At 40.9% G+C, this 27,330-nt stretch overlaps 1 protein-coding gene across 3 annotated transcripts in view; it reads right to left on the bottom strand.

Annotated features, from left to right (window-relative positions):
• Mtmr6 (Myotubularin related protein 6) overlaps nt 1-27,330 on the bottom strand; it is a 546,834-nt gene that overhangs the window by 448,706 nt on the left and 70,798 nt on the right. The window contains exon 2 of one of the 3 annotated variants that reach the window (XM_067143599.2): nt 11,616-11,753. The exons of the other annotated variants lie outside the window; for them this stretch is intronic. Within the exon in view, the coding sequence (XP_066999700.1) occupies nt 11,616-11,753 (138 nt within the window). The remainder of the gene's footprint in view (nt 1-11,615; nt 11,754-27,330) is intronic. 3 annotated transcript variants of the gene reach the window in all.

Genomic DNA, 27,330 nt, shown 5'->3' with positions numbered 1-27,330 from the left:
GGATACGTTATTTTTCATCCACATTCCATTTTCGTATTTTGGTCCTAGGATTTTTCAGAGAATTTTCCTCTTTTGTTTTTCAATGTTTCATTATTTGTGACGTGCCACCAGTTATCAGTGTTCTGGATGCATAAATCCCTCTACTTTGATGACTCTGTTGTAGTGTCGTAATTTTCACTTTTTTAATACAGGTTTGTTGTTCTATCTGTTCCAAGTAGGTTGTAAGTTCTTTGCAGTTCAGCAGCTCTTTGTTTACTTGCTTCCTGATTTATCCCTGCTGGTTCAATCATTTCGCCTGGATACTTCAATTTATCTACTTGGAAAATTTATCCGAATTTGGTGATTTAATGATTGATTGTCGAATCTTGATTTAGTTCCTTTCATATACTGCGTAATTTCAAATGAAATTTGGAGTACGGTTTCGGCCGCTATTTCATTTTTATTCAAATTATGGCACGTGGCCTCCGAAGGGTCTTTCGAGTTGACATCCCATGGGCGACCTGCGCGTCTATGAGGATGGGGCCCAACCTATGTTGAATTCTAATAGTGAAGACGGCACACACCCCCAGCCTCCGAGCCATCGAAATTAAACAACGAAGGTTAAAATCTCCGTCTCAGCCGAGAATGAAACCCGGGACCTTCTGGATCAAAGGCCAGAACGCTAACAATTTCGTCATGGAGCCGGACGCCGCTATTTCATGAAGAGGTTATTATTATTTAATCACTGAGGCCATCGAGCACCACATTGTCTTCTTACATTTGGCAGTGGATTTTGCTTCCTTTTGAGCCCAGAACTCTCTCGTTCTTTCTGAGTGGGCCTGCTTGCGTTCGTCAGTCTAAGAGACACCGTGTCTTCTTTTCGGTTGTTCATCTCGGTTTAGCCCGTTCGTCACTATCTTTTTCTGAAAAGACCTCTGTCAAAGGCGTCTTCCGGTTTGATCTGTAGCACTTGAAGGTCCTCATTGGTGTCTCTAAATTAAGGCATCGTGGTTTTAGGTTTTGAATCTAACAGGTGAAAAATCTGCTTGGTCAACAACCTGTTTCCGTCCATTCGTTTGAGGCGACCGTAGAGATCGTGCCCGTCTTTTGCGAATCGTGTCTCTCTCCTTTTATAGACTTCCTTACACGATCTTTTTGGGTTGATGTCATTCTTGTAGTTGGATCCCATGATCCCCTAATCATTCTGCATTCCTTTTACTCCAGTTGTTCGAGGAGTGCATTTAGGGATAGGGTTTCGGATGCATACATAACTGGCTTCAGAATTGTTTCATAGTGACGTATCTTCGTATTTAGGGAAAGGCATTTTTTGTTGTAGATTGTGCGAGACATTTGGTAGGTTATTTCAAGTTTGCGTATTCGTTCCCTAAGAGCTTCTTTCTCCAGTCCATTGTTCATGATGATCTCTCCCGGGTAATTAAAATTTTCTACTCGCTTGATGTCCCCGTATTTCGTCCGAAGTTTTGGTGGTGCGTCTTTGATGTTAGTCATTACTTCCGTGTTTTCAAACGATATCTGCAGGCCAGTTTGTTAGGCGATTATTATTATTATTATTATTATTATTATTATTATTATTATTATTATTATTATTATTATTATTTGTCGTTTAGCCCTACTGAGGACCACGGGGCTCGTATCTACTCTTCGGTAAAGTTGTTGCTTTCTTCTTCTTCTTCTTCTTCTTCTTCTTCTTCTTCTTCCAATAATCCTTCATTTGCTGACTATGAGCCAGCTTTCTCTCCTCTGTCCACTTAGTTCCTGTAGTCTTCTTACTTGTAAGGAACGTTGGGAAAACTCCGTCTCGGATGGCTTGACGGAATAGTAGTCGGTCATGAGTTTATTATTATTATTCATTTGATTAGGGCATCTTAAGACCACATGAAACAGTTTATTATTATTATTATTATTATTCTTTCTCCTCCTCCTCCTCCTCCTCCTCCTCCTCCTCCTCCTCCTCCTCCTCCTCCTCCTCTTGTCTTCCCAAAACTTCTTCAGCCTTTCCCGGTGTTTCCCCTCTTCCGTCCTTTTACTGCCTGATTTCTTCTTGCCTTTTTCTGGAAATTTACTATCAAATATTGCTTTCCTAACGTCTTTTCTATTTGCAATTTGTTCTTTTTTAAAATGTTGAGTAGTTACAAATTTTCGGCTTTTTATTTTTATTTGTGAAGTGTTCAAAAATTTGTCTTTGTCCATTCTGTACAGCTGACCAAAGCCTCTTAATCTTTTCTGAAAGCATAATCTATTTTTTCTTATTATTATTTTACGAGGAATCCCTGCGTGATAACCATAACGCCCTAAATCAATTCATAGGAAAAAAAAGAGGCAGAAGTGTAACGTTTCAAAGAATTAAAAAATAAAGAGAAAAGAGCCATGAGAGCCATGAGGGCCATGGAAAACATTCTAGGTCTCGCAAACCTAATATTGTCGGCGTCGGAAGTGAAACAAGACTAGGCTGGAAAGGAAATATGAAAATGGAGTCTGCTCAAGTAAGTGAAAGTAATGCCTGACCCAGATGGTCTAGAGTGTATAGTGTTCGTGATAATGAATAATCGTGGTGTTACTGTGTGGGAATAGTTCCTCTAGTTCCTCTATTCAAGACTGCAAGCAAGACAATGCAACTCTGATCTAGATGCGTCTTTCATTATTTTTGCACGGTGAATGCACGGGTGGAGGTGACAAAAAGTACGCATTGTCTTTGTTTAGCAACGCTTGCTCAAATCACTCTTACGTCAACGACTTGGTAATTTTTTCGATGCACAGAAATAATCTAGAGTTTATATGCTGTATACGGTGTATTTATGTAACATGAGTAGAACGATAGTTCAGGAATCATACAATCAATCCCGTGATAAACAGTGGATTAAATGATGTGGGACTGTCAAAGTCCCAGGTGGCTGCTAGGTTCACCTAGTAGGATATGGGTTTGATTCTTTGTGAGGAAGGCAAGACAATTTATAAATTTACAATAATGAGTAGACTACCACGTTAATTCCAAGTAAAGATGGCGGGTATCTATCTATCCCACTTCCATTCCTCCAGGGCATGTGCAGAGATAGCTATGACTCTCACTTTCCTCTGCTCGATTGTTGTCCTAAAATGTATGGTCACTCTCCAACTGCTTACCTCTAATACTCTAGATTACCTAAAGCAAGCAAAGCAGCTTCCTTTTTCTTTTTTTATTGCTATACCTTTCGCTGTAGTAAAATATTACTGTAACTTATATCATAAATGAACGTTTGAAGCCTTACATTAGATACCAGCTGCCATCAGAACAGGCTGGCTTTGTCAAGGGAAGAGGAAAAGAGAACAGATTCTAAACATTCGTCAGTTGGTTGAAAAGGCACATGAATTCAACATTCCTTTGTTTCTGTGCTTCACTGACTACCAAAAGGCCTTTGATTGTGTTTTGTGGCCAAAGTGGTGTGGGAATTCAATCTCATTTCATTTCAGTTATAAAAGGCTTATACGATAACAACTTGGCCAAAGTCAGAGTTGATGGTGATTTATCATCAATTTTCAAAGTCTCCAACGGTGTAAGACAAGGATGCATCTTATCACCTCACTTGTTTAACATAAATGGTGAATATACCATGAGGCATGCCCTCGACAGTTGGGAAGGAGGATTTTCGATTGGTGGGAAGAGAATTAATAACCTCCATTTTGCGGACGACACCACACTTGTAGCCAGCAGTGTGCAGGAGCTTGTCGAAATAATGGATCGTCTACAACAGGAAAGTCACAATCTTGGCATGGAAATTAATTGGAGCTAGACAATGATTGTCAACAATTTCCAAAGAGTCTGTCAGGTTTCCTTATCCTGGTTCAATAATCGAGGATACATGTAGCTGCGAAAAAGAAATCAAACGTCGCATCATTAGAGGACATACAGCCATGGAAAAATTAAAGAAGATCTGGCAAGATAGAGCATTGTATATTAATATGAAGAAAAGATTACTCCATTCGCTTTTGTTCTCGATTTTCCTGTATGGATGCGAAACTTGGACCATAAAAGCTAAAGGCAGGAACCGAATAAACGCCTTCGAAATGTGGTGTTGGAGAAGGATGTTGCGAAACCGTGGACAGCCAGGCGAACAAATGATTCTGTTTTCCGGGAAATTGGAATACAAGAAAGTCTATATCAAGTTGTGTACCAGAGAATCCTGTAATTCATCGGTCACATTATGGGAAGAGAGGATGACAAAGGATGTCCAAGGAAAAGTTTCTGGCATAAGGTCTCGAGGACGGATCGCAAAAAGATGGGTTGATCAAGTAAGAGAGATCATGGACTTACCGTGGAGAATTACTGTCCGGAAAACGCAAGTTCGTACAGAATGGCATCAGCTTATAAAAGAAACAACAAAGTCCTTGGGTCACGATACTAGTCATGAGTGGAACGACTGGAGAGAGAGAGACCTTGCACCGACACAGACAGACCTTATGGCGACGATGGTACAGAACAGGGCTAGGAATGAGAAGGAAGCGACCGTAGCCTTAATTAAGGGACAGGACCAGCATTTGCCAGGTGTTAAAGTGGAAAACGTCCGACTCGTTGGCTGAATGGTCAGCGTACTGGACTTCGGTTCAGAGGGTCCCGGGTTCGATTCCCGGCCGAGTCGGGGATTTTAACCTTCATTGGTTAATTCCAATGGCCTGGGGGCTGGGTGTTTGAACTGTCCCCAACTTCTCTGCAACTCACACACCACGCATAACACTATCCTCCTCGACAATAACACGCAGTTACCTACACATGGCAGATGCCGCCCACCCTCATCGGAGGGTCTGCCTTACAAGGTCTGCACTCGGCTAGAAATAGCCACACGACATTATTATTATTATTATTATTATTATTATTATTATTATTATTATTATTATTATTATTATTATTATTATTATTATTATTATTATTATAGTGGAAAACAACGAAAACAAAATCTTCAGGGCTACCAACAGTGGGGTTCAAACCCACCCATGTCCCGGTTTGCTCGGTAATTCCTATTTCTTGCAAGAATCGATATCATGATCACAGCTGTGCGACGTACAGTTTAACGTACACTTCGAACCAAAGAGATGAAACTTTTCACTTTTAAAATCTCTCACAACAGTTTTTCCGTTTACAGACATATATAGGCCTAGTTCGAGGATTTTCATCATTTGCAGACAACCTGACAATTTTATAATTTAACTTAACACTTCGTTTCTGAAACGTACTCATCTTCTTAACTGCGTACATTAGCTCCTTGGTCAAGACTGACCTAAGAAGCAACATTGTTTAAAGGATCGTGTTCCCAATACCGGTGATAACATTGGCTTTCGTGAGCAATATGTTTACCTCTGAGTTTTCTCCTACTCACTTCAGGAAAGTGCTGAGATAATAATTTATTTCATTTTTTAAATTGTTATAGTTGGACTATGTCTGAAGAATGAATACCTTAAGATCCTAGATAACCAGGCTTTGTATGGGCGGAACGAGAGCTGTCACACATGCTCACGGCCTCGCAGAAGCGTTCTACGGTTCGATAGACGAACATTTTGCTGATGCCAAACTTCTGTCTTCCTACCTGGTGTAGCGCTATGATTGTGACATGATTTTCATAATCGTCCCATGATTGTAATACAGGGTCTCTCATATAAACCAAGACCGTCGAAGCGGCGTTTTTACTCTGCGATGTATAACCTCCAGTATGGGAAGCGCGCGCGTAGTTCTTGACCTCGCACGCAGCCTGCACGTGTTCGACCTGGCAAGCATCAGTCGCCAGTGTGAATCTCAGCTGTTAACATAATGAGACAGTTATCATCGCAACACCGTATTTTCGAATGTAAAAGTTCTGGTTTCATCTTAATGGTCGTGTGAGCAGTCATAACTCTCGCTATTGGTGTGCAGAGAATCCTAATGGTGTTTATTAAGTCCCTCATTATGATAGGAAGATTGCTGTTTTGTGCGCTGTTAGTGCAAGACGAATAATTAGGCCTAGTCTTTTCGAAACGACAGTAAATACAGAGAGGTACTAAGATGACATTTTGACGTCGTTCTTCCAGCAGTTCACGGAATACGAAAAATCGCGCGGGTGGTTTCAACAAGATTCATACTCTTGCAGGAAAAGATTATCTTCTTACAATCTCGGAATTGTTTGCAGACAGTGTGATCAGTGCTGGTCTATTTCCCCCCTCGTTCTCCAGATCTAACAGTGTGCGATTTTTACTAGAAGGGAAAAGTGTATCGAACAAATCCTCACACATTGGAGGAACTGAAAGAAAACATTACGAATGAAATCAGAAACATTACAGAGGCAGAACTCACTCGCGACAACCAGATTGTGGTTACCAGATACAATCCCTGTATAACCCACGAAGGACGACATTTCCAGCATATTTTATAAGGTAAGATTTCACATAAGAGTGTATACACGCTTAAAGCAGGGCGGCCGAGCGCGAAATAAGTTCGGCTGAGGCAGCTGCCGTAGCGTAGAGTACAAACACCGTGCGTTCGGTCTGGGTTTATATGAGAGACCCTGTAATATGCATGACTTCACTAGGTAGTAATGATAATTCAAATATATCTTATTTTATTTATTTTTCACTTCTTCGTTTGTGAAAATATAGTGAATGAAACGACTTCTTCTTCTCTTCTTTATCTCTTTACCCTACAGGGTCGGGTTTTCCCTCGGACTCAGCGAGGGATCCCACCTCTACCGCCTCAAGGGCAGTGTCTTGGAGCTTCGGACTCTGGGTCGGTATACAACTGGGGAGGATGGTCAGTACCTTGCCCAGGCGGCCTCACCTGCTATGCTGAACAGGGGGCCTTGCGGGGGGGATGGGAAGACTGGAAGGGATATACAAGGAAGCGGATGTGGCCATAAGTTAGGTACCATCCCGGCATTTGCCTGGAGGAGAAGTGAGAAACCACGGAAAACCACTTCCAGGATGGCTGAGGTGGGAATCGAACCCACCTCTACTCAGCTGACCTCCCGAGGATGAGTGGACCCTGTTCCAGCTCTCGTACCACTTTTCAAATTTCGAACCCGGGACTCCGGAGGTGGCAGCCTAATCACACTAACCACTGCACCAAGGAGGCGGACGAAATGGCTTCCTCGACTGGAATTAATCCAAATTAGCAGAGAGTACGGTAAATTTCAAGTCGATGACATCTAGAAGAAAATTGCTAAACAGATAAATAAAATTCGACTAATATATTACAATCTTCAGAATATTGATATATTAACACAAATAAACACACATAAACCATAAACGACCCGTGACCGCATACCGTAGCAAAGAGTGGAAAGAATAACAAGCCAAGCTTTCAGCATTGAAAAAATAAACTGTATAATGGAAAAAGCAGGCGACAGGAGAAGATGAAAACGGAAAAAAAAAGGAAAGTACGTGATCTCTTCAGCATGAAGGAGCAGAACAAGAAGCAGCCCAAAACGCATACACCACAGTGAAAACTAGTTAGAGGGGTGCCCAAATATTTCACAGGCATACTTCATTTTCCAATTTGTGTCGAAAAAATAAGTTTCAAGATCAATACAGAATATTTCGTAGCGAGATCCATACACAGGATTGTAGGTGAATTACCATTCAGACTTCGCAATGAGCAAATAGATAAGTTGTGCTCTTGTAGTCGTAAAAAAAATTTAAAAAATAAACACAGCTTGTTTAAATAGTAGTGTCGAATTTTGACCACATGCAAATGAAAATGAGCGGGAAATTATTTCTGTGATGAATCTTTCAACTTGTTTCTGTCTATTTCTCTAACTTTAAAAGAATATAAAGAGAATGCAAAAGTACTGGCTTTCTGGCTTGACCTTCCGAAAGAAATTTAGAGATTTGGATTTTACGTAGCTACTCTGATTCAAGATTAGGGAGAGTTCAATAGGAATGTAGTGTCTCATAGATAAATATTTTATGTTTATTTGGTTTCATTATAAGTTTAATGTAGTAAACGAGCTACACTATGAACCTTGTCAAGCTCCATGGCTGAGTGGTCAGCGTCTCGACTTTCGATCATCGAGTTTGACTCCCGGTCGGGTCGGGGATTTGAATTTCAAACTGTTAATTTCCTTGGTTCGGGGACTGGGTGTTTGTGCTGTTCCCAACATTCCTGCAATTCATGCACCACACATTAAAATATGGCAGAAGTAGCCCACCCTCGTCAGGTGGTCTGCCCTGCTAGGGGACCACCGGGCTCGCAATAGCCAGTCGATTATTATTATTATTATTATTATTATTATTATTATTATTATTATTATTATTATTATTATTATTATTATTATTATTATTAACTTTAGGATATGAGCGTGGACAGATTGAGAAAATATATAGAACGGTTGGTGTCTAAGGCGGACCATCTGTAAATCGGAATATTCAGTGTTCTCTATAAAAAAAAGCCCATGGAACAACAGCCCTGAAGGGCCTTGGCCTACCAAGCGAACGCTGCTCAGCCCGAAGGCTTGCAGGTTACGAGTTTTCGTGTGGTCAGCACGACGAATCCTCTCGGCCGTTATTCTTGGCTTTCTAGACCGGGGCCGCTATCCCACCGTCAAATAGCTCCTCAATTCTAATCACGTAGGCTAATTGGACCTCGAACCAGCCCTCAGATCCAGGTAAAAATCCCTGACCTGGCCGAGAATCGAACCCGGGTCCTGCGGCTGGGAGGCAGGCACGCTACCCCTACACAACGTGACCGGCCAGTATTCTCTATAAATATGGAATTTTGACATTCTTAATTACAAAGAAGAAGAAATGGAGAACATACACAATGTTTTAATCAACAGTGTTTATTAAGATATATTACTATCCAAGAGTTACTAGCACCCTTCACCTCACAGAAATTAAATCGCTACCAGAATGGCTTGTTCTGAATTGGATCGATTTATATGGACGTGTGTGTATGTATGTATGTATGTATGTATGTATGTATGTATGTATGTATGTATGTATGTATGTATGTATGTATGTATGTATGTTTGTATGTATGTATGTATGTATGTATGTATGTATGTATGTATGTGTAAAAAAGTAAATAAATAAAATTCCACGCTGGGTTAACGATTTACAGTAAATGGGTCAATTTGTTGGATCAATTCTGAAAACGAAAATGAGTGACAGTCATTTTCAGATTTTCAAGATGTTTCGTGAACAAATCCGTTCCAATGGCGTGAAACGCAACCGTGTATTTCCGCCATATCCAACTTAAACGAATATATTTTACTAACTTGGGCCAGCGAAACTAGGTAAAAGCGTTGCAGGCATTAGATAAGCTTTCAGTAGTTCCACATAATGGTAGATAGCTGCGATAGCAGACAGGTGCTTTACGGCAATGGAAGTTCATAATATCTTAATTTTACATCAGTTTATCTGTACCTCAATTCCAGTGCTTTTGTTCCTGAGAGTTTGTGAAAAAAAATCCGTCAACACAGACGAAGTTTCTCAAAACGTGGCAGTAAAATGGTGATTTGAAATGATAACATTCATCGAGAGTATGATATAGTTTAAAGTTGGCAAGTCCAAATGTGACAGCAATGAGGATTTTATAAGGTTCGTGATTACTTGGATTTATATCTTAGACGCAAAGAGACACACTTTCAACATTTCTTCTTTTTATTTCACCACTTTTCGCACATCACGGCAGGGTTGCGGTTGTGAAGTTGCCCCTGTTTTCCAGGCGCCAACTCTATGTGCAAGGGTGTATTTACTTCTGTGTAGGGGCCGATGATCTAGATGTTAAGCCTATTTAAACAACAATCATAATTTTCATCACTTACTACTGTGTGAGTCAGTAACGTGGCGTGTTGTTAGTGTACCGAGACAAACACAATACACTAGACCCTGAGCCAGAAGAATTATTAACCAGACGCTGCTAAAATCCCCAACCCGACCGAGAATCAAACCCGGGATCCTTAGAACCGATGGCCACGAGATTAATGTACATTTAAAGAAAACAGTAAATTAATACAGAATCCGAAATAAAGGTTACTTTTCAATTATTAGTATATTAGTAGAAATCTTCTGTACTTGTGTTTTTATCTTGATAAGGGGTTTTCTTTCCGTAAGTGTTTTGATTTTATTTAATAATATATGCCAATAATTTAATTAAATAAAAATCGGTGTTCTGCCCGTTATAAATGTAACATTACATTTTACTATAAGATATCCTAACAAAAAAAGGCATAGTTAATAATACATATACGGTAATCTGAATCCGGTATTGCAGAGATTATTTAAATTATTATAATATTTTTGATTTCTTTTGTATGTGTTTCAGTTATTCGAAAGTAACTGATACTTTCAAATTGGTACAATGTAGGAATTTTTTTCACAGGAATTCGTCTTATTTTTTGTCTTAAACACTACTGATATTTTGTAGTTCGTCGTATTTGAAGTTTTCATGAGTTTTACATCACTTGAATAATTTGGTTTACCTCGCACTAACACATGCAGACCTTAATGGTGACGATAGTTTTACATTACTGTATTAATAAATAATAATATGCATGTGACAGAATAAGACAAGGATGGGAGCCCTAATTCGCCACGGACAGGCTTTGTCTAATCTGACAAAGACTTTCAACACAAGATGAAAAATAAATTGTATTCTTTTTATTTTGTGGTGGTGGACGTGTACATTAAGTAAGCACTCTCCCTTACACAAAAATTTACTTCTAAATGTTTACATTGAGTTTAAAAAGTACAGTTATCACTCAAAGATATTAATGCACATTTAATAGAAGTATAGTCGGCCGGTGTGGCACATACGTTAGAGCACTAGCCTTCTGAGCTCAAGATGGCGGGTTCTATCCTGGCTCAGTCAGGTCATATTTGAAGGTGCTCAAATACACCAGCCTCGTTTCGGAAGATTTACTGGTTCGCTCAAACAACTCCCGCTGGGCAAAATTCCGGCACCTCGGCCTCTCCGAAAGTCTTAAAAAGTAGTCAGTGGGACGTAAAACCGATAGCATTATTGCTATTATGGTACAGTATTATTAAGTCCGGCTCTATGGCTAAATGATTAACGTAATGGCCTTTGGTCATAGGGGTCCCGGGTTTGATTCCCGCCAGGGTCGGGAATTGTAACCATCACTGGTTAATTTCTCTGGCTATTTCATCCTCATCATGACGCGCAGGTCGCCTACGGGTTTCAAATCGAAAGACCTGCACCTGGCGAGCCGAACATGTCCTCGGACACTCCCGGCACTAACTAACAGCCATACGCTATTTCATTTCATTTCATTATTATTAAATATGCTAATGCATTGAAAACACTCACTCGTTGCATATCAAGGAATATTGGGATAGCAAATGCTAATTTCGCGTGGTTCTAAGTTACCCATTCGCTAAGAAGAATAAACGTAGTAGAAACTGAACAATAACTGATGAATTAATACCACAAATACTACAGTATTTTATGCAACATCGTTCCTAAAACACGATTAAGCAGGCTAGCATTAAATATATTAGAAGTAAGACGACAGTAAACCCTTTGGTCTTCATTAATTATCTTGAAACTCATTTATTCGATCTTCTGGATAGAGAAACTGAAAAACAGCACTCCACTTTAGTGAAAATTTGGCTAATACGTGACTGCTGGTTGTGGGCACCCCCGTGTACGTGGCACTTACCAAACGAGGAAGGAGGGCGATAAGAGAGCTGACCTCGCGGACATCGCGAGTAGATTTTCTCGTGCTAACAGACACACTCTCTGCGGGCGAACCGGGGCGGTATCTTACGCTAAGGCCCCGGCCGCTATCTCCCTTTCTCTAGAGAAAGGAAAATAATGGTAAAAAAGAAAAAAATAGGATATGGGAAGGTGAAAGAGTTTATACTAAATAAAGAAAAAATGTTCATCAGGCACTTCACACTACAAAATAAGGAAACACACAAAACAAGCAGCAAAGTTAGGTCTACAATAACGAACAGCATTTGCACTAAAATTAGTACATGTCTAGGGCAAGTGCAGAAACATCTACTCTCAGCATCTAGCAACAATCATGGTACAGTATATATTTGGGCAGAATAGTGATAGTTTTACTCTAGTCTTTTTACAACATATGAAACATACAATAATACAGTCTACGCTGGATTTAATATGCAGCAACAAGAAATACAGTTTCGTAATAATAATAATAATAATAATAATAATAATAATAATAATAATAATAATAATAATAATAATAATAATAATAATAATAATAATGCAAAGAGCATCGCACGCCTGGCTGACACACTTAGAAATGTACCCAGAGACAGACGGCTCCTGGGAACTTAAATTTTGATAGAAGACTTTATGTTTGCCATTCAGGATCAAGTTAAGAAAGTACATACTGCAGAATCTGACCTGTGTCGCTTATCTTCCACATCCATCGAAACATAACAACATACGGCGTGACCAAAAAGTTCGTTAACATTTGACGAGGCAATACTTCGTGGAATATTGGAGGTGGAAAGGTAATAACTGTCACACATGTTTGGCATGACAAGGGTTTTTATTGACACCAAAATAAAGTACAGATACCACGATACACAAGCAATAATTAGCATAACAATCGAGGTTTAGCAAAGACGAAGTTCTTTATAACACATGCTCAACATATCGGCCATCATTCATCAACAATACTTGTAGTCGAGGGACGATATTGTGAACAGCACTGCACACCATATCCGTAGGTGTGGTGAGAAATTGCCATAGGGTGTTGTCTTTTAGCATTCCTAACGAGGTCGGACGATAGACTTGCGACTTCAGGTAACCCCACACCTAATAATCACACGGATTGAGGTTGGCGAAGTGGGGAGGCCAAGCATGAAATGCCGTGATTTCAGGCGCATCTGACGTCCTCTCTCAAGACAGCTCGTTTTATACCGTGAACGGCCTCATGTTGCATCAGTGAGGTGTTGTTGTCCAGCGCCATCTGTGGGCTATTTGTGCACTCTTTGTTGGTGTCAATAAAACACCATGTTATGCCAAGCATGTGTGGCCATTTTTACCTGACGTGTTGCTGTCCAGCGTCATCTGTTGGTCATTTTGTGCACTTTACTTTAGTGTCAATGAAACTCCATGTCATGCCAATCGTGTGTGCTAATTATTATCGCTCTACCTCCAATATTCCGCGAAGTATTGCCTCGTCAAATGTTAACTAACTTTTGGGTCACCGTGTATAACTTCTGGATTCCGATTATTGGCAAACATGGACTACACGTACGGGCATGGTCAAGTACAAAAAAATAAACCACTAAAAACAGTTCATGCTAACTCAGTAGTTACTGGAAGTAACACACCGCTGTCAGCCTTGAAAATGTAGACTTTACTTGGGAGAGAGTATCATCACTGACAAGAATATAAGAGTTTTGTCTGAACATTGTTCGGAATTGGAAAAAAAAATGTATGTCTGTATCGGTCAAGTCCTCTGTAACAAGTGTATGCACTTTTTACTTTTCCGTAATTTCTGTCTGTCTGTCTGTATGTGTGTGTATTTATGCATGTATGTATGTATGTATGAACACGCATCACGAGAAAACGGCTGAAGAGAATTTAATGAAAACCCGTATGTAAAGTCGGGGTATGAACCACTACAATCTAGGCTGTACATTATTTCATTCACGCTGAGTGAAATGGTAGTTTAGGGGAAGGCCTAAAATGTAGTTCTAACATATTTATATTATTAGTGGTCCTATCGATAAATACAACATAACTAAAGTTATGTAGAATTAGATTTCCCATCATTTATGTCTTATACACTTACCGTATCGGCAATGATAAAACAGATATTCATGAAATTGTATTTTTGTAGCTAAGTCCATATCAACGCTGAGCTACGAGAAAATGGGTTAACATAGTTTAATGAAAATCCGTATAGGCCTGTAGGGTCTGGGAATAAGAAACTACAGTCTAAGCTATAAACAATTTTTATTCACCCTGGATGAAATTGTAGTTTAGGGGAAGACGCCTAAAATTTGTTTAAATGCCTATGTTTTTGGTCCTGTCGAAAAGTACTACATAACAAAAGCTATAGAGAATACAATATCCGATCATCTATGTTTTATTCAGTTTTACCGTACCGACTATGATAAGAGTAGTATTTCAGAGTCGGAAGAAAACTAAATGTGAAGGCCTGCAGTATCGAAAGGGCATAACATTGAGCAACAATTACATTACACTGGCCATTGTTTGTTGTGATGTTCTTTGTCTTTTATACTGCCAATGAACTCCGATAGATGGGATTACTGCTGCGTACCGAGTATAACGGTGGTGGTGGTGGTGATTATTGTTTTTAGAGGAAGTACAACTAGGCAACCATCCTCTATATAACACTAATCAGAGAGAAAAAATGGAAGGGGTCCGACACTTCGAAAAATGAAGATATCGGCCAAAGGAAGACAAGGGCCACGAAGGGCGTGAAAATGAAAGACTCCCTAGCCCTCGCAAACCTAATAGCGTCGGGGTCGGAAAAGAACAAGAGTTGACCAAGGGAGGTCGGATAGGATAGATGAAAGTGAGGAGCCTGGCACAAGTAAGTGGAAGCAATGCAAGGACTCAGCTAAGGGCCCCGTGGTCGCCACCCCACGCTCCAAAGTTTAGAGCCCCTGGGGCCGAGTATAACGGCCTCAGTGATTATTGGGCGGGAAATGCCTGGGGAGTTAGAAAACTTTCTTCTTTAGTATGCCATTCCGCTGGTTCATGCATTTTCTGATACTGCTGGTACGTAACATACTGGTTCATCATAGTATTCCAGTTATTCGATCCCTACTCTGACGCGCTGTGTTGAATGAGCAGTGTGCCTACTTAAGGCAGATGTTCAGCAGCAGTAGTAGTAGTAGTAGTAGTAGTAGTAGTAGTAGTAGTAGTAGTAGTAGTAGTAGTAGTAGTAGTAGTATGACCTGGTCCAGAATTACAACTTAGGCCTATTCCAAATTATAGAACCACAATTCACTAAATAACTTAAAATTCAACATTGAAAAGAGCCGTTTCTTAAGAAAAGTTTCTTCCTCTTTACTTCTATTAAATTCTACATTCATTTTATTCGAGATTAGCTGTGAAGAGGGGGTTTCTGCTCTGGCTTGGAGGAGAAAATTATCTTTAAGTCAGATAGATTTTCCCGCGCAGCGAAAGTAAGAGGAAAGAAGACCTAGCAAGGCTGATGTTGACTTATTGACTCTTGCACCTTCAGGTGTAAAGTTAGATGATGATTGGATATGTGTCATACGCAAAAAATTGCATTCTCATGATTCAAAACGCAAAACTGGGGCAAAGTCGATTCAGTGCAGCTTGTAGACACAGTATGCATGAAGATTGCCAATCACAAGATACTGATGATGACATAGTCGTATATATGTGTCACGTGTGCTGTGAAGACTCATCATAAGACGAAAACTCCTGTGAAATGTAGTTATACAACTCTTGACAGTAAAAAGTGTTCTAAAGTAACTATCACCAAATTATCTTGCTACTATCACCAAATTACGTATATGTATCACCGAATAACCTGACTCAATTGAGTTGCATAAAAACATATAAGAGTTCAAAATTATGTAATTGCAAGAAAACATTAATGATCAAAACCTATGGCTAATGTTCTGTTCTATGTGATACATGAAATTTAAAGGAAATAAATCATGTATGTTTCCCCTTTATGTTGCTATAATCTAAAATTATCACCAAATTACCTTACTTTACCCTATTTATATATTGTATCATTATGCCTGTATTATTGTAATCTGAACTATTAATTTGACAAACAGTTTAAAATGATAAACGATGAAATCTAATGTAACAAGTCTCCTATGTGTCACTTTGCAACAACAAAAAATCTATGTGCAGCATCTAACAAAATTACATTAATTTTGCCGAGCTGAGGCGCTGGTCTTCTGGCCCCAACTTGGCAGGTTCGATCCTGGCTCAGTCCGGTGGTATTTGAAAGTGCTGAAATACGTCAGCCTCGTGTTGGTAGATTTATTGGCACGTAAAAGAACTGCGGGATAAAATTCCGGCACCTCGGCGTCTCCGAAAATCGTCAAAAGTAGTTAATGGGACGTAAAATCACCGCTGGGTTCCGTGGTTCAAATCCCGGTCACTCCATGTGAGTTTTGTGCTGGACAAAGCGGAGGCGGGACAGGTTTTTCTCCGGATACTCCGGTTTTCCCTGTCATCTTTCATTCCAGCAACACTCTCCAATATCATTTCATTTCATCTGTTAGTCATTAATCATTGCCCCAGAGGAGTGCGAAAGGCTTCGGCAGCCGGCACAATACCTATCCTCGCCGCTAGATGGGGCTTCATTCATTCCATTCCTGAACCAGTCGAATGACTGGAAGATTTTCATTATTATATTAATTTTGTAGCGAATATCAACATTCTGCAGATATTTAAACATCAAATAAAAGCTAAGGGGTAATGATAAGCAAGAATTGTTCATAACCTTGACAATCTCTTAAAAAAGAAAGAGTTTTTTGTCTCCTCTTTAAACTTTATGTTTTACATATATGAGGTTTCTTCCCGGCAGCGACGATATTCTGATTCTACATTAATACAAGGACAACGAACAGGGTAATGGACTTTCTCACCCTGCACATGTTTTATGGATCTGTCAAGTAGAGGTAATAATTTCCTAATTCTAATAACTCCCTTTTTGGGCTACATGTTTACAAAACTGCATCCTTTAAAGGTCAAAGTCCCGTCTGCGTTGTTGTCAGAACGGAACAGGAGCCACAACAGGGTGGTCACAATTATCCCGCTCTTTCTTTATCAGGACACCACTTCAAGGGGATCTTCTTCAAAGAGTCGGCGAACTAACATTATTAAAGTGTAATTACAAAGTCTAACTTTCCAAAGCCCCGTTGCTCAAGTACGCACTAGTCTGGAACTTTCAAGCCACCTATGCGCTGATTTATTGACCGTAAGTGTGACTACAGAAACTGAAACGAAAATATTTACTAGACTAGTCAATTTCTTTTTCCAGTCGAGGCGTTGCACAGTAGAACATAACATATTCTATAGACAAAGCACTATTTAAGGTCTTCAAGTTTTAGGGTATTAAATTTCTCCTTTTGCAATCTGTAATTTCTCCTCCGAACTGCGCCCCATTTAAATCACATACCTGCCAACTTTACAAAACCAAAAATCATGAGATTGTGATACGAAAATCAGGAAGAATCAGCAGAAACAAGTGATCAAAACTGCTTATTCTACATATCTTGCGCAATACAGGAGTACTATGGTATGTATTATAACACTCATTATCGCAAAACCCGAAACGAAAAACGAGGCTACAAGGCTAAAAATTACACATCTCTATACCCTCACAGGAAGTGTGTGAGTGAGATGATCGGTCTCTGGTAAATCTTTCGAAAATAGTATGAACTCATGCTCCACACTTGTGAATCAGTCATGCACTCAGATGCCACTGCTTAGCAAAAGCATAGTTTAATATATTGCATCACGTGCCCGCGCGATTATGCGAATCGCAATGATATTCTTCTCAAGTAATAAATTAATATTCGCCAGAATTGTCTCCGAATGGTTCCTAAAATCTCTAGAAAAGTCACTAGTCGCTAATCTTTGAAATTCTGTCACTAAATTACTTTTAAAAAAAGACTCCAAATCTAGCGACTAGTCTCTAGAATCGACTAGACTGATGTGAACGAACACGAACATAGCACGCAAGAACGAGAAATCGACAATCGATATACGCGTCGCGATATACAGGTTTCAATGAACATCGCACATTCGCGCGCAGTTTTCTTATTAATAAACGTCGATATTTCATTTGTAAGCTACCAATGAGCGAAGGACTTCCGGCCACTGGCGTACAAAGCTGAAATGGCGGGATATGAAAACAAGTGTTTGAAGATCACAAAAAAAAAAACTAAAATCGGAAGAAAAGGGAGTAAAAACTGTCAAAAATCGGGAGTCTCCCTCCTAAATCTCGAAAGTACCGGGCAAGTTGGCCGTGCGCGTAGAGGAGCGCGGCTGTGAGCTTGCATCCGGGAGATCGTGGGTTCGAGCTCCACGGTCGGCAGCTCTGAAGATGGTTTTCCGTGGTTTCCCATTTTCACACCAGGCAAATACTGGGGCTGTACCTTAATTAAGGCCACGGCCGCTTCCTTCCAACTCCTAGGCCTTTCCTATCCCATCGTCACCATAATACCTATCTGTGTCGGTGCGACGTAAAGCAACTAGCAAAAAAAAAAAAAAAAAAAAACCTGGAAAGTTTGCAGGTATGAAATCACACGAATATGCCGAGCGAGTAGGCCATTCGGTTTGGGTCGCGAAGCTCTGAGCTTGCATTCGGGAGATAGTGGGTTCGAATCCCACCGCGGCAGCCCTAAATATGGTTTCTCCGTGGTTTGCCGTTTTTACACCAGGCACACGCTGGGGCTGTGCCTAAAATGAAGGCCACAGCCGCTACGGTCCCAATTCTTCTTTTTTTTTTTGCTAATGGCTTTACGTCGCACCGACACAGATAGATTTTATGGCGACGAGATCCCAATTCTATCACTTTTCCATCCCCGCGTCGCCGAAAACGTTCGATGTGTTAGTGCGAAATTAAAGCACTATGCCAAGTTGGTAACTAACTCAGAAATCTGAACGAATAATATATTTAACAAGTTATGGATTCCTTTCGAGATACTAGCCTACGATGACATTATAAATATATGTCGACGTTACAACTTCTGTGTGGCAATCTTTGTCTATCACCATAACTGATCAGGTGACACCAACTTCATTGTACGAGGTGCATTCAAGTTCTAAGGCCTCCGATTAGGCCTCCGATTTTTTTCTCACTAACTACTCACTCGAAAACGATGAAACTGGCGTTACTTCTCGACGTAATCGCCCTGCAGACGTACACATTTTTCACAACGTCGACGCCATGATTCCATGGCAGGGGCGAAGGCTTCTTTAGGAGTCTGTTTTGACCACTGGAAAATCGCTGAGGCAATAGCAGCACGGCTGGTGAATGTGCGGCCACGGAGAGTGTCTTTCATTGTTGGAAAAAGCCAAAAGTCACTAGGAGCCAGGTCAGGTGAGTAGGGAGAATGAGGAATCACTTCAAAGTTGTTTTCACGAAGAAACGTTTGCGTAACGTCCGTCAGCATTCGTGGCACCCACCTGGATGACACTTTTCGCATTTTCAGGTCGTCATGCAGGATTGTGTGCACAGAGCCCACGGAAATGCCAACACTGGAGGCGATCTGTTCAACAGTCATTCGTTGATCCCCCAAAACAATTCCCTCCACTTTCTCGATCATGTCGTCAGACCGGCTTGTGCGAGCCCGAGGTTGTTTCGGCTTGTTGTCACACGATGTTCTGCCTTCATTAAACTGTCGCACCCACGAACGCACCTTCGACACATCCATAACTCCATCACCACATGTCTCCTTCAACTGTCGATGAATTTCAATTGGTGTCACACCACGCAAATTCAAAAAACGAATGATTGCACGCTGTTCAAGTAAGGAAAACGTCGCCATTTTAAGTATCTAAAACAGTTCTCATTCTCGCGGCTGGCGCTAAAATTCCATCTGTCGTATAGTGCTGCCATCTCTGTGACGTTTTGACAACGAACGCGGGCTCATTTTAATACAATGCACATGTTTCTATTTCTTTCCAGTCTGGAGAAAAAAAATCGGAGGCCTTAGAACTTGAATGCACATCGTAGACTGTTATGCTTTCAGTGTGCAAGCCTCTTTGAATTAAGCAGGATAAAGGTGGGTGGAGTTACCAGTTGTATACATAAGTTTTTGCCTGTTATTGTGGTAAAGAAAACACGTAATTTTCATGGGAAATTAATCTTTTGTTTATTAAAAGTATTGGCCATCGGCTTCTATACACTTCGCTCATCTTTCGGATAAGTTATGAATACTATGCCAGAAAAACTGCTTGTCTTTTGCGGCAAACCATTCGTAGAGCCATTATCCAATTTCTTCGAAATTGCTGAAGTGCTGTTCTGCGAGCGCGTGCCCAATTGATGCGAAGAGGTGATGGATGTCGCCAGTCCGGAGAATACGGCGGGTGCGGGAGGATGTCCCATCCAAGCGATTTCAAGGTGTCTTTCATTGATTCTGCTGTATATGACGGCGCATTGTCGTGTCACAAAATCACTTTGCCATGTCTTCTGGCCCATTCCTGTCGTCTTTCGATCAATGCGTGATTTAAATTAATCATTTGTTGGCGATAGCGTTGCGCACTAAGAGTTTCGCCGGGCTTCAAGACTTCATTGCTCATCTTAGCACTTTTGTGGTCTACCAGAGCGCGCACTGTCTTTCACATTGAAATCACCACGTTTAAACTGTCGAAACCATGTCTCACATGTTCTAATCTATGGAGCGTGTTCACCATACGTTTCTACCAGCAAACGATGACTTTCCACAGCCTTTTCCTTTTGATTAAATAAGAAAAGCAGTGTGGTGTGCCGCAAATGTTCTTTTTTAGGCACAAACGTCGACATGATCATTGAACGATACAACACAGACGCTAGTGTTTGGCGGATTCAACTTGTGTGTGTTGGTAGGTCAAAATCAGACGAACAAACTGACTTATGTGCCAAATTCATACGACGCGTACTGTTCGCTGGCGCCAGCTCTTAGTGAAACTGTAAAAGACTTATGCATACACCTGGTAGATATATATATATATTTTATTTTTTTTTGCTAGTGGTTTTATGTCGCACCGACACAGATAGATCTTATGGCGACGATGGGATAGGAAAGGTCTAGGAGTAGGAAGGAAGCGGCCGAGGTCTTAAGGGACAGCCCCAGCATTTGCCTGGTGTGAAAATGGGAAGTCACGGAAAACCATCTTCAGGGCTGCCGACAGTGGGATTCGAACCCACTATCTCCCGGATACAAGCTCACAGCCAAGCGCCCAGACATGAATGTAGCGAGAATGGTACAAATAGGTGGGATCAATGGTAGGGGGGATACTCGGAATGAGACTTAAGTTAGAAATGAGCTTGATGGAGGAAGCTGCAAGCATAAACTCGCTTCGGTAGTGGGGTCATGTGAGGCAAATGGAGGAGGATAGTTTAACCAAATGAAACACCTAGGTGTAACAGCCCCGAAGGGCACTGGCCTACCATGCAACCTCTCCTCAGCTCGAAGGCTTGCAGATTACTGAGGTGTCGTATGATAGGCACGAAGAATCCTCTCGGCCGCTATTCTTGGCTTTCTAGACCGGGGTCGATATCTCACCGTTGAATAGCTCCTCAACTGTAATCATGTACTCAAACTAGCCGTCAGATCCAAGTAAAAATCCCTGGGCCTAAGGGAAAGGGGCCGGCATTATACCCCTATACCACGGGGTCGACAGGAGGATAGCTTATCTAGGAGAATAATGGACCCTGTTACGGAGGGTAAAAGTAGTAGAGGGAGTCCAAGGCAACAATGGTTAGGCTCAGTTTCCAATTGTTTAAAGATAATAGGTATGCAACTAGACAAGGCTACAGACTTACTTGGAAACAGTGGAGTGGATTGCGGAGGCGTTTAGTTAATTCACAGGGGTTTTCAGACTGAACTGAAAAATACGCTTTGTAATGATGAAATAATTACTAAAATCAGTTGAATAGTTCCCGAGACCAGCTCAAATACACAAGCAAACTAAAAAAACTTTCTCCCTTTGTTATATTAATATGGATGAACTTTTTCTGATGCTATTCGGAAGAAAACTAGGCTTTTCATTTAACCAAATGTAGGTTTTTGAACTATACGTGGAAGTTTCTATTAAATTACGTTTCTCTGCTCTGTCTTCTTTTTTACTTGACGGTTAGGGAAGCGGCCATGCGATTTAGAGAGACGAGTCGTGTCTACCTAATTACACAGTTATACGCAGCAGGTACTACGATCGACTGAGTAATTACCGTTGCCATTGACATTTAATGAAATCCGTAGGATTATTTCCATTTATTTCCGCTTCCATTACTGTTTGTGGGGATCATTTCCGGAGTTAATGTTGCCTGGACCATCTGCGTTTTAAATTTACAAACATTGGTACGTGGTGAATACGAATTCGTGCCATTTAGGAACTAGAGGCGGCGCAGGGAAATAAAATTTGATTAGTCCCTAAGAGAGTTAAACTACGACGTTCCTTCTAAATTATGAATCTGGTGAATAATATAACAGTGTATTTAAAAACACATTAGTCTCTCTTTTGAATCCCAATGAAGAGAAGGTTTTCAAACAATTCTATTTAAAAATCTAGAGAGAGCGAGTTCAACTCTTGACCCGTTTCTCTAGGGCAAGGCCTCTCAAATGCCCAAAATCTGACGCGTGCAAACCGAGGCGCAGAGGTAATGTGCAACATGCATCGGTCCGACTCGGCTCGGTTCGGACCAGTGATTCGTCTCGGAGCGACTCGGCTAAGCTCGACTCAACTCTGATTGGATTGTAGAGTGCCTCAGAGCAAGTTAGGAAGGGGGAAACAGGTGGAGAAAGCGAGACAGGCGTAGAGAAAGAGAGAGACAACACTATTGCTCAAAATCGAGGAGTGGGGGATTTGCACTCTGGTCAACCTAGCGAAGTCGTCTTTTGCACCTTGCGCCGCGCAATGCTCCGGTTCATGCATCCTGAGATGCCCTGCTCTAGGGGGCCGGGTATAAAGTGAGATGCATATTTGTAGCGAGTTTTTAAGGCCGGATGCCCCTCCTGATGTAAACCTCCTTAGAGGAGTTAAAGAGGGGTATATGATACTAGGAAGAGGGATGGTGAAATTCGGTGCCGCCACATAGCCTACGCTAGTCGAATAGCACCAAGAGATCTGCTCCAGGCTCCCACTGTGTACGGGGGTGATACAATAACATACAAGGTATCCCCTGCCTGTCATAAGAAGCGACTAAAAGGGGGGCTCTCAACCTGGGAGTGTGGTTGGCCACCATGGTTCCCGTAGCTGCGTCTGACAGTCCTTCTACTAACTTGTGTCAGGTTCCTCACTTTAAACTTTCTTATCTGACCTCCCTTCGTCAACTCTTGTTCTCTTCCGACCCCGACAGTATCAGCTTTACGATGCCTAGGGAGTCTTATCATTTCGCTGCCTTTCGTAGCCCTTGATTCTCTTTTACCAATACCTTCATTCTGCGGAGTGTCGGACCTTCTCTTTTCCCTCTGATTAGTTTTAATAGACGATGGTTTCCCAGTTGTACTTCCTCTAGAAACAATAATCACCACCACCACCACCCACCACTCCGCTCAGGGCTTAACGTCTCCATCCGACGGACGAATCACCATCAACAGCGTCATATACCCTCACTGCATATGAACACGGCGGAGAGGTTTGGAATTAGATCCAGGCTTTTGGCACGCAATCTAGTGATTACAAATTGTATACCACCTACATTCTGATAGTGAACATTGTTTCGACCAACGGGATTCGAAGCAGCTAACCACGGTGTCAGACTATACAGGCTTGACACCTTAACGACCACGGCCAACAGACGGGATTATTTCAAAAATCTGATATTTATAAAAAATAAAATATTGTTCTCAATAAAATTATTCTGTTTAACTCGGCTTATTTGAGCTTTTCTCGAATTTAAAAGACTGTATGCCGTAAGTTTTGTGCCCCACTAATTTGACCATTTTTCGGAGAGGGCGAGGTGGCAGTTATGTTATCCCGCAGGAGTTCTTTTACGTACCAGTAAATCTACCGACACGAGGCTGTCGTAGCAGAACTCCTTCAAATACCACCGGGCTGAGCTGGGATCGAACCCGCCAACTTGAGCTCAGAAGGCCAGTGCACTATCGTCTGAGCTACTCGAGCTGGCAGTCGAATGTTGTCCCACAGGAGTTCTTTCACGAGTTCTGTCAGTTAAACAACCTCGAATGCCACTGATCTCATCCGGGATCGAACGCCTTCTCAAGGGCAGCGGCAACACCAATGAGTTCGACGTGAACAGTTTTGAATGAAATCTGAAACACAGAGCAAAAAAATTTCACATTCTATGGCTCGAATCTGAACCTAAATTGCCTTTTGTGTGAAGTAGTCATGTGTTGTCAATAAGCGGGTGAACGTAATCTGTGTTATTATGCTGTCAATAGTAGTATGTGATAACAGTTCTACAGAGTAGCTTCTTGTGATGCTGACCGGCCCAGAGGTGTTCTTTGCGACGGTTCCCCTTCAGTGATATGTGCTTTTAAGCGGCGGATCATCCCAGAAGTATTTTTGCTGGCGAATTTTAATTCTTCTCCATCAAACACAACGACTGTGTGCTATGTGGCATCTCTTCAAAATAATCCTAAGTCCAAGACTTACATTGTGTTGTGGACATCGTCATATACCGAAGTACCTAATTATGATGCAAATATTCTGTAATTCCTTACTTCGTCATCGTAATGTCGGTTAACACAAGCACTGGTCAAGTGGATATTGAATATGGTGTCTGATAAATTATGAGTGATAAGGATGTACACCTATAATAGCCGCCAATTTCTGTACTTAGCCTACTCATTCGTGTAGTTACCGCTGCATACAGTGCCAGAATACGAATCCTTTATAACAGGGCCTCTCAGGGTGCATGCACTGTGCACGGTGCAAAAGACGACTTCGCTTGGTTGACCAGAGTGCAGACCCCCACTCCTCGATTTGGAGCAATAGCGCTCTCTCTCTTTACCCACGCCTGTCTCGCTCGCTCCGCCTGTCTCCCTCTTCCTCACTTGCTCCGTAGCGCTCCAAATCCGAGCCGAGTTGAGACGAGCTTAGCCGAGTAGCCCAGAGACGAAGAGTTGGTCCGAGCAGAGCCGAGTGGGACCCGATGCAGTGTGCACAGGAACTCTGCGCCTCAGTTTGCACGCGTGAGATTTTGGGCGTTTGAGAGGCCCTGCTTTATAATAATTATGCTATACTGCGACAATAAAGAAAGACCTCAGTAGAAATGAACGGCCTACTCGCTTGTGGACACGTATTTACGGAATGGAGAAGGCCCGTGGTTGGCTAAAACAACATTCAGCACCGTCTAATCTATAGGCCTACGACACAGCTACTCGCCGCACAATGCGAGGACAACGCTCTCGAAATCTCTCGACATTTCTCGCAAGAAACGGGTGCTCGGCTAATCTCGAGAAATCTCGAGACCTCTCTCAGATTGCCCATCACAATAGTTATGGGACAATCGAATATAAAATAATCGCTTATTCGATTATATTTCCCATTCGATTATTTTTCGATTATTCATTCGGACGTATGAGACAATCAAATAGTGAATATTTTTTTCCATCCGATTACTTTTTCGATTATCCATCCGAAACTCCATTAGAATCAATGAGGCAATCGAATAGCGAATTTTTCCATTCGATTATTTTTTCGATTACTCATTCGGAACTGCATTCGAATGAATGAGGAAACTGAATAGTGAATGCTTTCGAAATAATCGAATGAAAAGTGATGTTATTAAGAAAGTTAATTCACTCCTTTAGTTTCAACATTTGGAGATACGTTTGGAAAAATGCCGTATTTCTATTTTTCATAAGAGTTCATCTATTCGCTTATTTCAGTCGATTATCCATCCGGCACACTTAAACCGAAAAATTGATTCATGACGCACCGAATATTCTATGCGATACAACTGAATGGTATTTGAAATTCATTCGATTATTTTATTCGATTATTTAAATAATCGGATGGAGGTTATTCGAATATTTATTCGATTATTTAAATAATCGGAAGGAGGTTATTCGATTAACCCATCACTACATCTCTAAGACGCACGTCTCCATCAAGTAAGAAATTTTGAAGCTGAAAACATAAATCGCTCTTAATATTTTATTTTATTTTATTTTATTAATGTCTTTCTGTACATGGCGGGGCTCAGGCTATGAAGCCTGCTATTATGCCAAACCATATAATTATGCACCTGCATAAATATAATATACTGAACATTATAACTACTTAAAAATAAGTTAATTATAATTTAAAGTTAATGTGAAATGTAATTTGTATGAAATGTAAAGCATCATATAAATCATTTTAACATTTTAAAATTAATTTATAATATTTACTATTATTAAAGCTATATCTCGAAAAATATAAACTATAATGTTTCTAACCTTACATTGACATTTTATTCATTTAACTTAATAATCTAAAATTTAAGGGTACTTCTAAGAGTAAATCAATCTGAGTGTAGGCAAAATTTCCAGCACATTCTTCTGAATAGCTTTAGGTTGCTTATGTCTCTAATTTCAGCCGGGAGAGAATTCCAGGAACGTATGGTCCCCGGTACAAATGACTTGTTATACGTACTACTGTGATGAGTGGGGATGGACAGCAGGGTTTGTACTGATGACCTTGAGGGTGTTCTGCCTGAGGGAGAGAGGTAGTTGAAATCTATTCTCAGATAATGTGGTTTACCTGTTCGCAGTATTTTGTGAAGAAAAGAAACAGCATGGTATTTACGTCTATCACATAATCTTAACCAGGACAGCTGATGGAGGAATGGGCTGATGTGGGAATGGAGCGGAACATTTAGAATGAATCGAATGCAGGCATTATGCGCCCGTTGAAGTTTAGAACCAAGTGAACAACTTATGTTATTATAGACTACATCACCATAATCAAATATTGGTAGTATTAGTCCTTGAATGAGCAGTTTCCTGGTTTTGACAGGTAGAAAATCTCTCAGTTTGTATAGTGAGTGTAATGAACCGAATACACGTTGACAAATTTTTGTTACGTGCTCTGACCAACTTAAATACTTATCAAAAATTATTCCAAGGTTCTTAACGGAGTCTTTCAGTGCTATAGGTGTTTCATTGATCTTGACAACCGGTACGTTGATGCTTTCTAACTTGGCATGCGCTTTTCTAGATCCTATTATGATGGCTTGCGATTTTAATGGGTTTACTTTCAGGCAGTGGCTACTAGTCCATTCGTTAATGTTAAATAAGTCTTCGTTTAATTTCATGGTTGCTTCTTGTATGTCATTCGGCTTGGTATGAATAAACAACTGGATATCGTCAGCGTATAAGTGATATTTACAGTTCGTCAGTTGTTCTGATAGGTCATTCATGTATAGGGAGAACAGAAGTGGTGATAACACCCCACCCTGTGCTACCCCCATCTCAGTATTTCGCCACCTAGACACATTGTCTCCCACTGACACACATTGTTTACGTCCACTGAGATAGGAACGTACCCAGCATAATACATTATTAGAAAATTTCATCATTTCTAATTTAGGTAGTAAAATGTCTTTATCTACGCAATCAAATGCCTTTGTAAGGTCGAGAAGAATAAGAATTGTCATTTGTCCGTTATCCATTGCTAGCTGAATGTCGTTAGTTACTTTTACTAATGCTGTGCTGGTACTGTAGTTCGATCTAAACCCTGATTGATATCTGTCGAGTAAGTTATGA

The sequence above is a fragment of the Anabrus simplex genome, chromosome 3, assembly GCF_040414725.1.
Source record: "Anabrus simplex isolate iqAnaSimp1 chromosome 3, ASM4041472v1, whole genome shotgun sequence".
NCBI classification, from domain to species: Eukaryota; Metazoa; Arthropoda; class Insecta; order Orthoptera; family Tettigoniidae; genus Anabrus; species Anabrus simplex.
Note: the sequence above shows the minus strand (reverse complement) of the source record. Positions and strands in the feature narration are given on the sequence as shown.